Source organism: Stegastes partitus, unplaced genomic scaffold, assembly GCF_000690725.1.
Source record: "Stegastes partitus isolate 25-593 unplaced genomic scaffold, Stegastes_partitus-1.0.2 Scaffold101, whole genome shotgun sequence".
NCBI classification, from domain to species: Eukaryota; Metazoa; Chordata; class Actinopteri; family Pomacentridae; genus Stegastes; species Stegastes partitus.
This window is the reverse complement of record NW_007577832.1, coordinates 38,912-52,694: the sequence shown is the minus strand read 5'-3', so window position 1 is coordinate 52,694 and position 13,783 is coordinate 38,912. Positions and strand designations below refer to the sequence as shown.

The window sequence follows — 13,783 nt, the reverse complement described above, 5'->3', positions numbered from 1 at the left end:
TGATTCCACACATTGAAAAGGATTTATATGTATAGATTCCCACCATGTGGTGCAGGGTGTGAAACCAGTGATTCACACGTTTTAATCTGCTCACAATTTGATTTGCAAGAAAAAGAACCATAAGAGCTGCATGGCATGTTTATGTACATAAGAAGTTTCCATTCCTTGTTATATCATTTTTGACTTGGAGGTGATAATGATTTTTTTTTAAAGTTGCTGTTTTAAAACCATCTCCAGGCATTTCATTACACCTCTTGCCCGCCTTCTCTTCCTGTTTCACACCATGTATGTGTGATCATGCTTATCACACACTGTGTTACTCTCGTTTCTGCACATTTTTTAATAACGTATACTTCTCTCAGGCAAGAGTGCCAAACTGAAATTGGTTTGACTTGGGGGGCTTGTTAAGATGTCTCTCTATTACTCACTGATTATAGAGAAAAATCATGTCCAGAAATATTGAGAAATCTGTCGTATGAGGAACAAAAAAGTTAAAATAAGAGAAAATCTTACACTGTTATCCTGACTTCTTAAGCAATACTCAGAACTTTTCAGCCACCGAAAACAAAAAGCAAGATGAAATTCAAGCAAAACCAGATTCATGTTCTCAAATTCCAAGTCAAAACCACAGAACCTCTTCTCAGGGTGCACAGACTGAAATAGTGTCTCAGTAAAGATACCTTGGAGTTTTAATCGATGACTGTCTCCTTCACACCTCACATCCAGCAGCTGGCAAAGAGACTAAAACTGAAACTGGGTTTTTACTTTAGAATCAAGTCTTGCCTGTCCTTTGAGGTCAAAAAGAGACTTGTTGTTTTTATGTCTGGAGATATGGAGATGCGGTGTATATGAATGCTTCTGCTCAGCCTGAGTGTTTTAGATTCACTTTATCTCTGCGCTTTAAGGTTTATCACCAATTTTAAGTCTCTTACTCATCATTCTTTGTTGTACTCTCGTGTTGGATGGTCAGATTTGACCACACGAAGGAAAAAACACTGGCATATTTTAATTTACGAATGTATTTTAGGCTTGCTTCCTCGTTATTTACAGGTTTTTATTTGTATAAAAGCTCCAAGTGGTTCCAGTCTGCGGGCCCAGGATCTACAGTTGTTCCCAAGGCGAGAAGTGAACGGGGGAAAGAAAGCTTTTAAATTCGCTGCTCCCTCCACCTGGAACACTTTACAAAAAGACCTGAAACTTCAAGAGCTGGTTTCTTTAAATACCTTTAAAGCTTTATTTTGCTAGTTATGTTTCTGATCTCTGCTGATACGTTGATTAAATGTAATTTCAACATGTATTAGAGTCTGATGTATGTGTGGATGCTGCTGTGACCTCGTCTGTCTGTCAATTGTGCTGCATCCTGTCTTGGCCAGGACACTCTTGAATGAGAGATTTTTAATCTCAGTGAGCCTTTTCCTGGTTAAATAAAGGTTAAATAAAAAAAAAAAATGTAAACAGTAATACCAGAGAAATAGATGTAATTACACCACAAATGAACACATCTGACTTAGAAACTGTGGTATCACTTTATACTAGTAGTATTTCAAGACAGACTAGTAGAAAAATACATCAGTTAAAGTAATCTCAAGGTAATGAAATGTACTGACTAAACAGATGGTATGTTGTCCCAAAAGACTCGAGGCTTTTCTAAAAAATCTTTTGGAACAATTGTGGCTAAAATATGCCATACATTGTGGATTTTCTATTTTCTTTTGATGTCTAGAAATCATCTCACAACCCACCGGTGTCCTCCGACTCCCGCTTTGCAAACTATTGCTTTCCATCTGGTCTGCAGGGTGGGGAGATGGAAAAAAGGAAACTTCAAGTCGAGGCAAGCTTTCACCCCGCTGAGTCCTCGACACGCTTATGTAACGCTTCAGTAAATATACCGATAAATCAGTAATCATTAACCTTACATACTGTTTGGCAGTTTAAAAAACAAATAAATAAAAGTTAAATTTTAAATTTTATTTAAAAATAAATAGAATAATTACTTTGTCTGATCTCCTATCTGCTGAATAGCTCCATTAAAACCTGAAACACTAACCTCAGAGAGGCTTGAGGAACGGCTCTTCTCAGAGAGGCACAGGTCACTACACATGATGTTAAAACACGATTAAAATCTTCTTCCCATGTTATACTAGAACTACATTTTCAACACAGTGTCCTCGACTGTTCGAGTCAGCATTCGTGTTTCAAATCAGCGAGAAAAAGGTGAAACTTAGCCTGAGGTGCAACACTGTTCTGTCTGCATATTAATTCTCCCTGAGGTGTGGACGACATGAAGTGCTGATTTTGTTATTCATGTGCTCCTAATTACTGCCAAAGTGCCCTTGAGAAAAATAAAAAAAATTTAAAAAAAGGGAAAATCTCGATGTATGTTAACTTTTTATTTCTTTCTACGCAATGAAATGCATTTTATGGGGATTCTATGGGAATTTTCCTACAATTTCATGGTAATTTTCCTGCAATTCTATGGGAATTTTCCAGCAATCTACCCTCAATTTAATGGGAATTTTATGGGAATTTTCCCTCAATTTTGTATGTCAGTTTTTTTTTCTTTCTTTCTACCAAACCAACTGAACTTCGTATCCATGGGGAGGACATTTTAATGTGCAGGCTAACCCTTCCTCTCAACAAGTCATCCTTCATCGGACTCGGCTTACAAAGAAATTTCATCATGGCTGCCACACAGTGAACAAAATGACTCTGACACCAGCCAGTCTTCCTGAAGCCACAGCTGTATGATAAAAATAGAATTCAAATACACATAAACAATTGTGTACCTTTTTAAAAACGCAGCCAGATTAATGTTATTTTTTTTAAAACCAGCTTTGAACGTTGCTGCCTTCGGTCACCTTGGCTTAACCTTTAACGACTAAAAATAGCACTTCCAGGGAAACCACCTTAGGAATTTGTTGGCAAGAAAGGATCCAGGCCGCGTCTTCAACCGACAGAGATCTTAACTGTTAACTGCCAAGGTTGCCGTTGGTTCTGCTGCCCTTTGGTGCATTCAAAACGTACGAAGGGCATGTACCGAAACTCAATTAAGACAAGTGAACACAGCAGGTTAAACACAGTCTGTTTAATTTTTATCTTGCATACACATTTGTCTCAGAACATGTTGTGTCATGACGATGATGTGGCGCAATGCAGCATACAGGCGGTATGAGGAAATAAGTTTAATAAAAGTGTTTCCTTCTGGGGAACAGGCATCACATTTACAGCGAACACATTACACACAGGACAAAAATCACACACTGAGCGCTTGGCTAATATAACAAAGGTGATCTGTTGATTTACTTAATGAATAACATGATGCATTAGATTAGTAAAAAATCGTTTTCATCCTTCATTTTTATTGTTTACCTTCATTTTAAGCTCCTCGAGACTTTAAAGTGGAGTAAACTGGTAAAGTGACAGATCAATAAAAAGTCAAAGTCCTTCAAGAAATACTGTCTGAAGTGGTCGATACATGGTGCAAACCCCATCGAAGAGTCATTCTGACACATGCAGACATGCAGAAGAGGCAAACGTCTCTTCAGTAGGCAGTCAGGTCACTGCAGGGGCAGTTTGGCGAATGCAGAGGTGGGTGTCCGGGCCGCCGCAGGATGGTCACTTTCACCTAAAAATAGACAAACCCTTCAGTTGGACCGCCTGCACACATATAAACATAAATCCTCAACCCTGACATGTGCTTGTGTTTTGGCATTTGGGTGTAAATGTACCTCATTCTTGAGCGACTTGCTGATGTACATGTTGAACTCCTCCACGCTGCTGGCGTGCAAGTCATTAATGGCCAGAATTTGATCTCCTTTGTGGAACAGGCAGACCGACTGCGGCTGCCCCGTCCATCCAGACACACTGTCACACACACACACACACACACACACACACACACACACACACACACACACTCATGTTTTTAGATACACACAGTTGTAAACAAAACCTCTCATACACTTGTAAAAACAAAACAAACAAAAAATATATATATCATGGCAGTCTTGAGTTCCAATGACTCCTATAGCTAAATATTCTCTGATGGAATCGCTGATGAAACACATGCCTTTGTAACAACAAACCTACAAACATAGATTCATAGATTTATTATAGGTGTCTTGGAAAAATAACAAAATCTATTGGTTCAAAAATAAACACACAACAACTGAAACGATCAGTTTTGGTGATGTAGTGAGTTATTGGGAACTCCAGACTGTCCTGATATACGTGGTGTTTCTAAGCGAATGTAAACTTTTGCTCACTGCAGTTTGGCTCTGGTACAGATTCAGTATGAAGTCATGTATTGGTTTGGGGTGTGGTTCTGAAGACCTTTCATCACTGAACCAGGAGACTTTATTGGTTCTACTGATAAAAGATAAACTATGAAAAGGACTTACACTCAAACTGCAAGTCACGCTGCTCTTGACTTTGGCCCTTTATAAGATTAGATTCATTAAGACGACAATAAATGTAGTTTATTCTGTGGGTTTTTGCTGGACCTCTGCAGCCACGGTGCCCCACAATCTCTCATTTCCTCTGAATAACTACTGAAAGCAAAAAACCTGTATTTGACGCTGCTGGCTTGCGTATCTCCATACAGGAGACATTTCAGGTGTGTTGTTCACTCATCTGTTTGGCGCACGTCTCGTGGAACAGATGAACTTCTATCTAATTAATCTAGCTTCTACAGATGCTATGTCAATATTGTGTCGGATGACCTGCACTAAATGCTGCACAATAAGTTCTGTATAATCACTGGTGGAGGACTGAAGCTGCTGCTCCGCTAACATGCTGCCTTCACTGCCTGTGCTGATATTGTAATCGGCTCAACATTAACAGTGTTTTAGGATCATCTCAGACACGCTGCTGCTGCATCAACAAAGTCTTAATAGGTTAACACAGAACCAAATACTGTAATCCCAAAAGAGCCGAACTAATAACTCAATTTATGACATCTTAACGGAGCCCCAGTGTTACAAATGACGTATGCTTCGTCACAGAGTCTGTGGATGTTTTATCTGCATTTCAAAGGACTCGAGGAATTTGGGTTTTGTGCATTTTAACCAATTAATGCAGTTGCTAAATCCCAGTATGAATATATAAACTTGCACACAATGCAGCTGAACGGTCTGAATCATCAGCTGAATAGGCAGCCGCTGCAGCAACAGCATTAAGCCTTATTAAGCATTAACACTGTTTGTCAAAAAGAGCAAGTAAGGACACGCTGCATCGCTGCCAGCTTAGCCTGATGTGTACTGGCTTTCAAACAATGGGAATATGTGGCTCATTTGTAGTGATGCATTTGTACCCATATGTTGTCTTTTAGATAAGGCTCTTCAGATACATATCTGAATGACAGCTGGACAGAGGTGACCTTTGTATTTATACAGTCCTACCTCGGTCTCCCGTCCACTTCTGTTACTGAAAGGTGCTTTTTCAGATCTGCCTGCTTCACCTCAATATCTCTCTCCATGGAGTTGAGGCTTGAAAGAAAGAGGAAATACAACAAAAGCTTTATTTAAATAGTACTATACACAAACACACATAAATCTGCCTTTCATCACAGTTGAAACATTTGCTGTATTTTTGGAATGTAAAGTGAATAAATTCTCACAGGATATCAATAGAATTATGGTGGAAATATACTGTTTTGGTTTGACTCTCTGGATTCAATTATTCTTCTCGGGATGTGGTCAGCAAGCACAAAAGAACGACGATTTGTGCTTATTCCATTCGCCATTATGCACGGCTGAGTGTCTGCACCGATAAGGACTTCTGATTTCTTTTGTGCAAGTCATTTCAGTTCTGGCAGCAAAGTTGTTTAATGTTGAAGTACTGCTTATTATTAATCAGCTATTATTATACCAGCCTCCGCGTCCAAGTATCTCCAGAAACAGCTCCAACCGGTCGGGCAGCATGTCGGCGTCGTCGCGAGCATTCTTGTTTTACTGAGTCACGCTAAATGCTGCAATGTCTTCTTTTTTAATTTGCTCTCTGTCATCGTAACAAAGCTGTTTTCTGACTTTTTGATCGGAGCAGACGGTGCCGCAGTGGGGGTTTCAAAATGTCTCCTCGTGTTGTTTACAAGTAGGGCAACTGTTGAATGAGGGTACTGATTATCAAATCCCAAAAATGTCCCTGTCTGTGGCGCAATCAGTGTGTTTAATTATAAAAAAACAACCCAAATACATTGATTGAGGGTCAGAGGATAGTTGTTAATCTCACCACTCTCGGGAGTCTTGTTTCTCTAATGTGTTCCCGCTTCTTCTCTCCAGCGTCTCCGCAGGGGAGGTGGCACCCGTGTCACTGGAGCTGCTGCTGAAATCTGAAGACGGCTGTGTTTCTTCTCTGGAAGACCAAAAAGAAATGGCACGAGGGATTTTAACATCTGATCTCGGTACGTGTCAGCTAATAGTCACCAGTGTATTCGTGGTTGATGTCTAACAAAAGACCACGAGACAGCTCGGAGGCACGGAGGGAGTAAATTGCAAAGAGGATGTCGTGTATCGTGTAACGCTTTATGCTAAATATACCCACAAAAACTGCAAAATGATGCAAAGGAAGAAACCCATCTGAATATGAACACACTGCGGTGGGATGACTCACAGGCAGACACATTTTGGCACTTTCATAAAAGCCTTGAATGGACAGAAGTCTACAACTACCCTTGTGGCAGACAGTGACACCGATAAAGGACGGAGAAAGCGTTGGGGATGCAAGAGAATCAAAACAAGCTACTTTCAGTTACATAAAAAGGGGATCAAATGTCTTGAGATTATTCAAAATAGTTCCAAAAAAGCAGCATGGGAGAAGCAAATAATTCCCAAATCAGCGTAGAGGCACTGGAGGAATTCTAATTAGGAGGCACTTTACAAAGGAGTCTTTTGACCCATATGCCAAATGTAGTGCAGAAGATGGTGTTCAGTGTGGCAGCACAGCAGTTGGCCAGAAATCAAACATCAGAGTGAAATGAAAAGCTTGTTTCGTAGCAGATTTAGCAAAGCAAACAGCGGCAGGAGATGAAGGCATAGAATAGGTTGAAAGGACCAGAACAACTGATCCTCTGCTGATTAAAACAATGGTAGACAAGTGACTGGCTAAGCCCTGCAGAAGATTTGACATGCTGCAGAAAGTCAGACTTTCACACCTAAAAGTGGTGGCACTGCAGCCTCAGTGTTTCATGATCGGTTTCCTTAAGCAACTCTCAGAAACTTCTAAGCTGTGATTCCTTAAACAATAAGTTAATCACGAACGATAAAGCTACAAACATTACTTTTGAATGCACACTAAAGTGAACCAGTGTGAGTTTTAGAAAGACGATATAGCACATTATTCCTCCTCAAAATGTAATTCATAATCAATCAGCAGCTCAGGGTGGCTCATGTTCACAAATGTTAAATATTGTGGAAGTAATAACTGCCCTTTGTGGTCAAAGTTGTTGAAGCCACAACATTCAATACAATACAATACAATACAGCACAGTACATGACTCAGTGCATCAGTCACATCTGAGCTTATTAGAAATCTGTGTCCCATCAACCACAACATAAACAACTCGGATAAGCAGAGAAACGTATAGTGCCACTTAGGTAACCTCTCAGACAAGATAAAAACAGATACGCTTTATCTCGTCAAGCACACAGGTTGCTAAACAGGCTCTGACGTCCTGCCTTTTTTTTTTTTTTTTTAGTCCTTCCCTGGTCCTGGAGTGTCAACACATCTGTTGTTGTGAATTACTGTTGTTTGAACCAATGAGACTTCTGTTGATTGAGCTATTTCTGTATCTAGGGCACCGACAAAACATGTTACAAAGAGCTACGCAAAGAGCATAGGGGCCGCTGACGCCAAAGACAAACTGAAAAGTCAAATATAGACACAGGGGCCCCAAAAGAGGACCATTAATCTGAGATCTACCTGTCTTCAGACGCTTCCTCCTCAGCAGGCGGAGACAGGGGGGAAATCTGGGTCTTACTTTTGTCGAAGACCTGAATGACTGACCTCATCAGGGTGCCTGCGGGGACCTCCTCGACTCCATAGTCCCTGGAAGCATTTGGCAAAAGAAAGTGCGTTGATTCTCCAACGTTAATCAGAAATCATTATGAAACATAATGGATTTGCAGTTTTTATTCTATAAATGAGAAAACTTACACTTCCTCAGCAACTTCTTCGTTGTGGGTAGATTCCATTGTTTCATATCTACAAGAGACGAATACAATTTACACACTGTAGCATTCCAGATAACAATCCCAGCATGCATCACTGGAACACAACTGAAAGGGGGTGTCATTTTTTTGTATTTGTGAGACAGAGGGGAACAATAACTGATACTCACAGTGACTCCTCGCCGTTTTCTCTGGCCTTATCATTAAGAAAAGAAAAAACAGGTAAAAATGACAAGTATAGTTTAAAACCAGCATTTGGCAGTAAACTGGATATCTCTCTATGATGGAGGCTTTTGAAGGTGTCACCTTGAACAGCCTCGCGTAAGATCTCGGATAGTCATAGATTGGATTCACAGGCTCGGATGCACGTCTTTTACTGTGATCTTCTTCCTGCCGGCAAATCACAAAGCAAAAAACAAAAAGTCACGATCCTTAAATACCCCAATCCGATGCTGCCTGTTGATTACAAACAGTCAAGTCAAGAAGGTGCACCTTTGTTTTTTCCACAGCGCTATCCATGGCGTTCGAGGATGGATCAGAAAAGGAACGTGCTTTCAGCGATGACTGAAAAAAACACACATACGGGATATTAAAACACCTACATTACTGTGATGTTGTCTTTGTAGAGAAACGACACGATTCCAGTCAAAATGTGCAGTGCATGTGTTGCTTTCAGCCGATCTGTGTCCCTGGATTGAACCTGCTGGTTATATTCTATATTCTTGCTGGTTGCATTATTTATTTCATATGTTTTCTCTTTTCTTATTTTAATTTTAGCTGACGAGCTCTTTGGTGTAATGTCGTCTTTAATTTGTTAATTCTTTTAACTTGTAATCTTATTTTTAAACAGCCTTGTTCCTTTATTTTACATGCCCCCTATTCTAGCTAGCTATTCATTTAACCTATTAACATCATTTCTATTATTTCTTGTATTTGATTGCTCTGCCTTATCCATCCATCCATCCATTATCTATACACCGCTTAATTCTCACTAGGGTCATGGGGGGCTGGAGTCTATCCCAGCTGACTCAGAGTGAAGGCAGGGGACACCCTGGACAGGTCACCAGTCTATCACAGGGCTACACTTAGAGACAAGCACACTCACATTCACACCTACAGACAATTTAGAATCACCAATTAACCTCAACATGTTTCTGGACTGTGTGGGAGGAAGCTGGAGAACCCGGAGAGAACCCACGCTGCACGGGGAGAACATGCAAACTCCACGCAGAAAGATCCCAGGTGTCCTCACTGGGACGCAAACCGGCGACCTTCTTGGTGCGAGGCAACAGTGCTAACCACCACCTTGCAGCCCTGCTCTGCCTTATGTCTTCCCCATATAAATAAAGTTATTATTCTTAAACGTAAACTGGTTCAGAAATTTGATTTCACAGGGATCCAGCACAAAACATTATCTGGGCTCTCATGAGGGCATTTCACTCAGACTGATCTAAATTTCACCTGCATAACAAAGGGTGTCGTGGGTTCCTTTGAGTTCATATCTAACCAGACTTCATCATTTTTCATTTCAGACACGGTTCTGAGTAAAATCATCGAGTTATGTTGGAGTTTGATTTGTACCAAGCTGTGCAGAAACGAAAGAGGGGATCGCAACAACAGCACCAACACGAGGAATCAAAGCAATCCCATCAACAGAGAGCAAAAGGAAGACGGACTGATTTGAGCAGAGTCAGGTTGACAGGATGCATGCATTTAGAAAGAATCAAACCAAATCCACGCAGAGCTTCAGTCACAACGTTATCAACCGACCTGTTTGAGCACAGCGGGTGAACTCTTTTTCCGCATAATGGGTTTTGATATTACCTGGTAAAACAGGAAGATAGAAAACCTGTCGATAAGCACAGTTAACAGATGACTAGCTAAACTATTAAACGGTTGCTCGTTCTGCCGGGGAAACTGAGGGCTGAGCGCCGAGTGCTGGGAAAAAGGGAGGCAGCAATGTTAAAGAGACATAAAACTTTCTGCTGAGCAATGAGTAAGATGAAAATATGAACATTAGGAGTTAAAGAAATTGTTATTCAGAAAATGTGCAGTAATAGTCTGTCTGCTTAGCTCAGCACAAACAAGGGGAAACAATGGCTCTGCTGGAAGGTAAAAATTCCTTCTATACAGGGGAGTAGCCTGGAGCTGTAACGCTCCTAACCTAGAAATACTTCAACAGATGATAGATAAAAGTTCTGGCATTTCAATATACGAGCTATGTTTACTTATTGAGCTTTAAACGTGCTGCTAGATGGACTTTTTTCTACCCTTGATCAGCTCGTTTCCAGTCTTTCTGCTCATCTCAGGTAGTCCAGCTACATGCATTACTGCTGATCTTCTCCTCAAACTCTTGATAAAATATTTCCCCAAATGTCAACAACTCATTGAACAGATGAGAAACACAGAATGGCTTTTGAATATTCACCTCAACTGTTGTCTGCTTCTGTGTCAGATCCTGTGAGGAGAGGGAAATGATTCTCATTAGTGAGCACACAAGAAAGATGCAAAACTAAAGAAGAGGTAAAGCCTGGATGTACCTCTGTACTGAGAAATTTATGCGGACGGTTTTTCAGGGCTTCAAACAGGTCAGAGAACCAGCCGTCCACGTCATCGCTGGAGGGGAAAAAGAAAAAAAGAGGGAGCACTTAAGAAGGTCATTTTTAGTACTCGACAAATGATGGCTCCTGCGTTTAATTTAAAATTCAATAACCAAACTGAAGCGCGGAGTGGAAATAGTAACGTTTAACACAATTTAGCGGGAGCAAAGCCATTATCGAATGATCGGCTCTTCGTGAAGAGGAGAGCGGCGTCATAATTTCTTTTTTGATTGTTTGCACTCCCAGAATAGTAAAAGGCGAGAAGGGCAGGAGGATGTGTTTTATGAGGCGCTGTGAAAGTGTCAGTGGAGGCCTGAGGAGGAGGAGGACTGGTCCACCCGGCTGTGACCTGAAGCTTGGCAACACCATCACCGACTTTCAGACGAATGAAATGTATTGAATTGGAACTACACTGATGGAAAATGGCTGCAAAATGTTTGAAAAGACAATAAGACATTTTTAAAGGACTCATAAGTGGCTTTTATTGGCATTCTTTTAACGCCAATTATTGCTTGTTTTCAGACAAAAAGACATTCCTGAGTCTATCGCCACTGTGGTATGTTAAATGTTTTTAAAGTACAGTGTAGTAAAATGCACGAAAGTTGGTACCAGACCAATAAATTCTTTACATTAACAGTTAAAAAAAAAAAGACAGCCGACGGACCTGTTTTCTCCAACTAGAAAGTAGTCCCGTTCTGCAGCCCTGATGTACAGCACACAGGACGGGGAGCACTTGAAGCTCTTCTGGATCCAAGCCCATCTCTGGTGATTTTGAGGGCTCACGTGTAACAGAGAGATGCTGATAAAAAGGAACACAAAGACAGATGCTGAAAAGAATATCCAGGAAGTATGCGGCGTGACCAGAAACAAGCAACATGCATGAGACAATAAAAGAGCATGGTGGTTTATACCCTTCATTGTTTACATGTGCATTAGTCAGAATCACACCTTGACAAGTCTATGCTGCCGAGTGGCCGGTGCTTTTCCGCTGGACTCCTGAAGTACATGAGGTGACGCTGTTGCTCGCTGGATTGGAATAAGACGAAATAACGCTTCTTCCATGATTTCTGCACAGGACGAAATGAAATAAAATGAGAAAAGCAACAAAAAAAAAACAAAAAACTGTGAAGATCTGGGATGTATTGCACCAATTGGATCAAGTCTGTCACCTCTGTCGTCAAGCGCTTCTGGGGAGGAGACTTAAACAAGTATCCAGATCTTATTTCTGCCGCATCTGTGACTTGTCTGTAGAACACTGTATTTCCGCCTGAGGGCAAAAGAACAGGCTATTGTTCAGGGATCCTTTCCTTGTTGTGTTGTCTTTATTTACAGAGTGGACAACTTTAGTTTCCTGCTGTTATTGTTATTCAGGGAAGGGATCTATGAGGGAAAACTAAAGAAGTTATTAGGAAACATCAACAAAAACCCTACTAATGTGTGCGTTAACATGCCATGTGTTGGTACATTTGCACATTCCCGGCTTGTATCTTTTGTATCTTGACAAGCTGGACGGTAAAAACCGGTTTTCTGACACAACGTGACCAGTTCAAAAAAACTAACAGTCAATCAGTAAATACAGTACAAACAGTAAACAAAACCACAAGATCCAGATGCAGTACCTGCGCGCTTCTGGCCCTTTTGCATTGTGACACCACACCTTAACAAAAAAATAACAAAGGAGTCTATCAGTCCGTGTCGTTTCGTGAAAACAGCATAAAAATAGTTAACCTTTTACACAAACGGTGATAAAAATAGACTCGCTGTGTAGAAGCAAAAACGTGAAGCAGAGCTGTGTTCACAAACAAAAGCAATAAAGAGGTGCATTTTAAAAGAACACATTCTTGAATTTTAACACTAAAAATAACTCTCATACTTACTCCTAATCTAATCCTAAGTATGCAAGTAAATAAGATTAATAAGTCTATAGTAGGTATGAACAAAATTAAAACACAATTAAACTCACTTACTCTTGCTTCCAGTTCTGTGCCACTTTACAGATAATTAAATGAGGAATATTATATAGAACCGAGGAACAAATGTACAGAAGCAACTCAAAGTCTTCTTACCTGTGGAGCTCACAGATCCTGTTCACCTCGCTCTCTGTGACAATAATGTGGCTGCAGGAGGAAGCTGGATGTTTTCTTGTGCCTGGCAAACAGTTACAAGATTTTCATAATAGGAACTGGAGTTTCTGGTTCCCTGCTTCAATCGTCTGCTAAGGTCTACCCGCCCAGCTGTCATTGTACAAAAGGCCATGCAGGGTTTCCTTAGGATCCTTATTCCACAGAATGTTCACTTTTTAAAATAAAAAAATGCCAGTTTCCAGTCGTAAATGAATAATAATTTTATGTTAATCGAAATCAGAAAGATGACACATGTGTTTAGCCTCCAGAAAGCTTAGAGAGGGAGAAAACCCCAGCTAAAAGTTGTGACACTGCTATAGCTGACCTGGTTGAGCTGGTGTCCCATGTACAGGGGAGGTCAGGAGTTCGAATCCCACTGATGGCCCTTTTCTGCAGATCCTTCCCTCATTCTGCTCCCCCACTTTCCTGTCACTCTCTCAACTGCACTCTCAAACAAAGGCAAACAGACCAAAAAAAATAAAAAAATAAATCATAAACCTTCACGTACACAAGCTCTACTAAAATAAATTGTCTCTTATTTATTAAGTTGCTTCGGTCCTACGTGCTCTTGTGAGGAAGTAATTGGAAGTGAAAACACATTTTACAGCTGTGGAGACAAAAGAAAGTGACTGATGCCAACATTCTGACATCTCCTGATTTACGACGCTGTGTCTGACGACTGTAGCTCAGAAACTGACATAACAATGGAGAGGATGGCACTTTTCAAGGAGGGGTCAGGGTTACGGCAGCACATCTGGACAGAAGCCAGGCAAATAAAAAATTGATAAAACCACATTAACATGGAGTTAAATGTTGCCCTGAACCACATCCTTAAATAATAATCATCAGTGAGCATTTTGTAGTCAGAACAGTCTCGAGAAATCTTAAAGTTGAC

General features: G+C 40.6%; 1 protein-coding gene across 4 annotated transcripts; it reads right to left on the bottom strand.

Moving 5' to 3' along the window:
- Positions 1–3,070: 3,070 nt before the first annotated feature.
- On the bottom strand, positions 3,071–12,973 carry LOC103354255 (pleckstrin homology domain-containing family S member 1). 4 transcript variants are annotated; one of them, XM_008277566.1, is made up of 17 exons: positions 12,832–12,973; positions 12,385–12,422; positions 11,935–12,032; positions 11,714–11,832; positions 11,430–11,564; positions 10,706–10,781; positions 10,594–10,623; positions 9,936–9,989; positions 8,658–8,729; positions 8,472–8,555; positions 8,336–8,361; positions 8,152–8,199; positions 7,918–8,043; positions 6,229–6,351; positions 5,400–5,486; positions 3,729–3,864; positions 3,071–3,625 (listed from the first exon to the last, which is right to left on the bottom strand). In XM_008277566.1, the coding sequence occupies exons 2-17, from the start codon at positions 12,407–12,409 to the stop codon at positions 3,542–3,544; spliced, it is 1,323 nt and encodes a 440-aa protein (XP_008275788.1). In that variant the 5' UTR covers positions 12,410–12,422; positions 12,832–12,973; the 3' UTR covers positions 3,071–3,541. The 4 variants fall into 4 exon arrangements, with proteins under 4 accessions (XP_008275788.1, XP_008275792.1, XP_008275789.1 ...); XM_008277570.1 differs by having other exon boundaries at positions 8,002–8,043; positions 12,832–12,972; XM_008277567.1 differs by lacking the exon at positions 12,832–12,973 and adding an exon at positions 12,729–12,743.
- Between the last annotated feature and the right edge of the window lie 810 nt (positions 12,974–13,783).

What these genes read in the sequence shown, in the direction of transcription:
- LOC103354255 (XM_008277566.1), bottom strand. Translation starts at nt 12,409, where the DNA reads ATGCAAAAGGGCCAGAAGCGCGCAG. An exon ending in ATAAATTTCTCAGTACAGAG is followed by an intron (nt 10,624 to 10,705) that starts GTACATCCAGGC and finishes CTCTCCTCACAG; the next exon opens with GATCTGACACAGAAGCAGAC. An exon ending in GAAAACGGCGAGGAGTCACT is followed by an intron (nt 8,200 to 8,335) that starts GTGAGTATCAGT and finishes CGTCTCTTGTAG; the next exon opens with ATATGAAACAATGGAATCTA.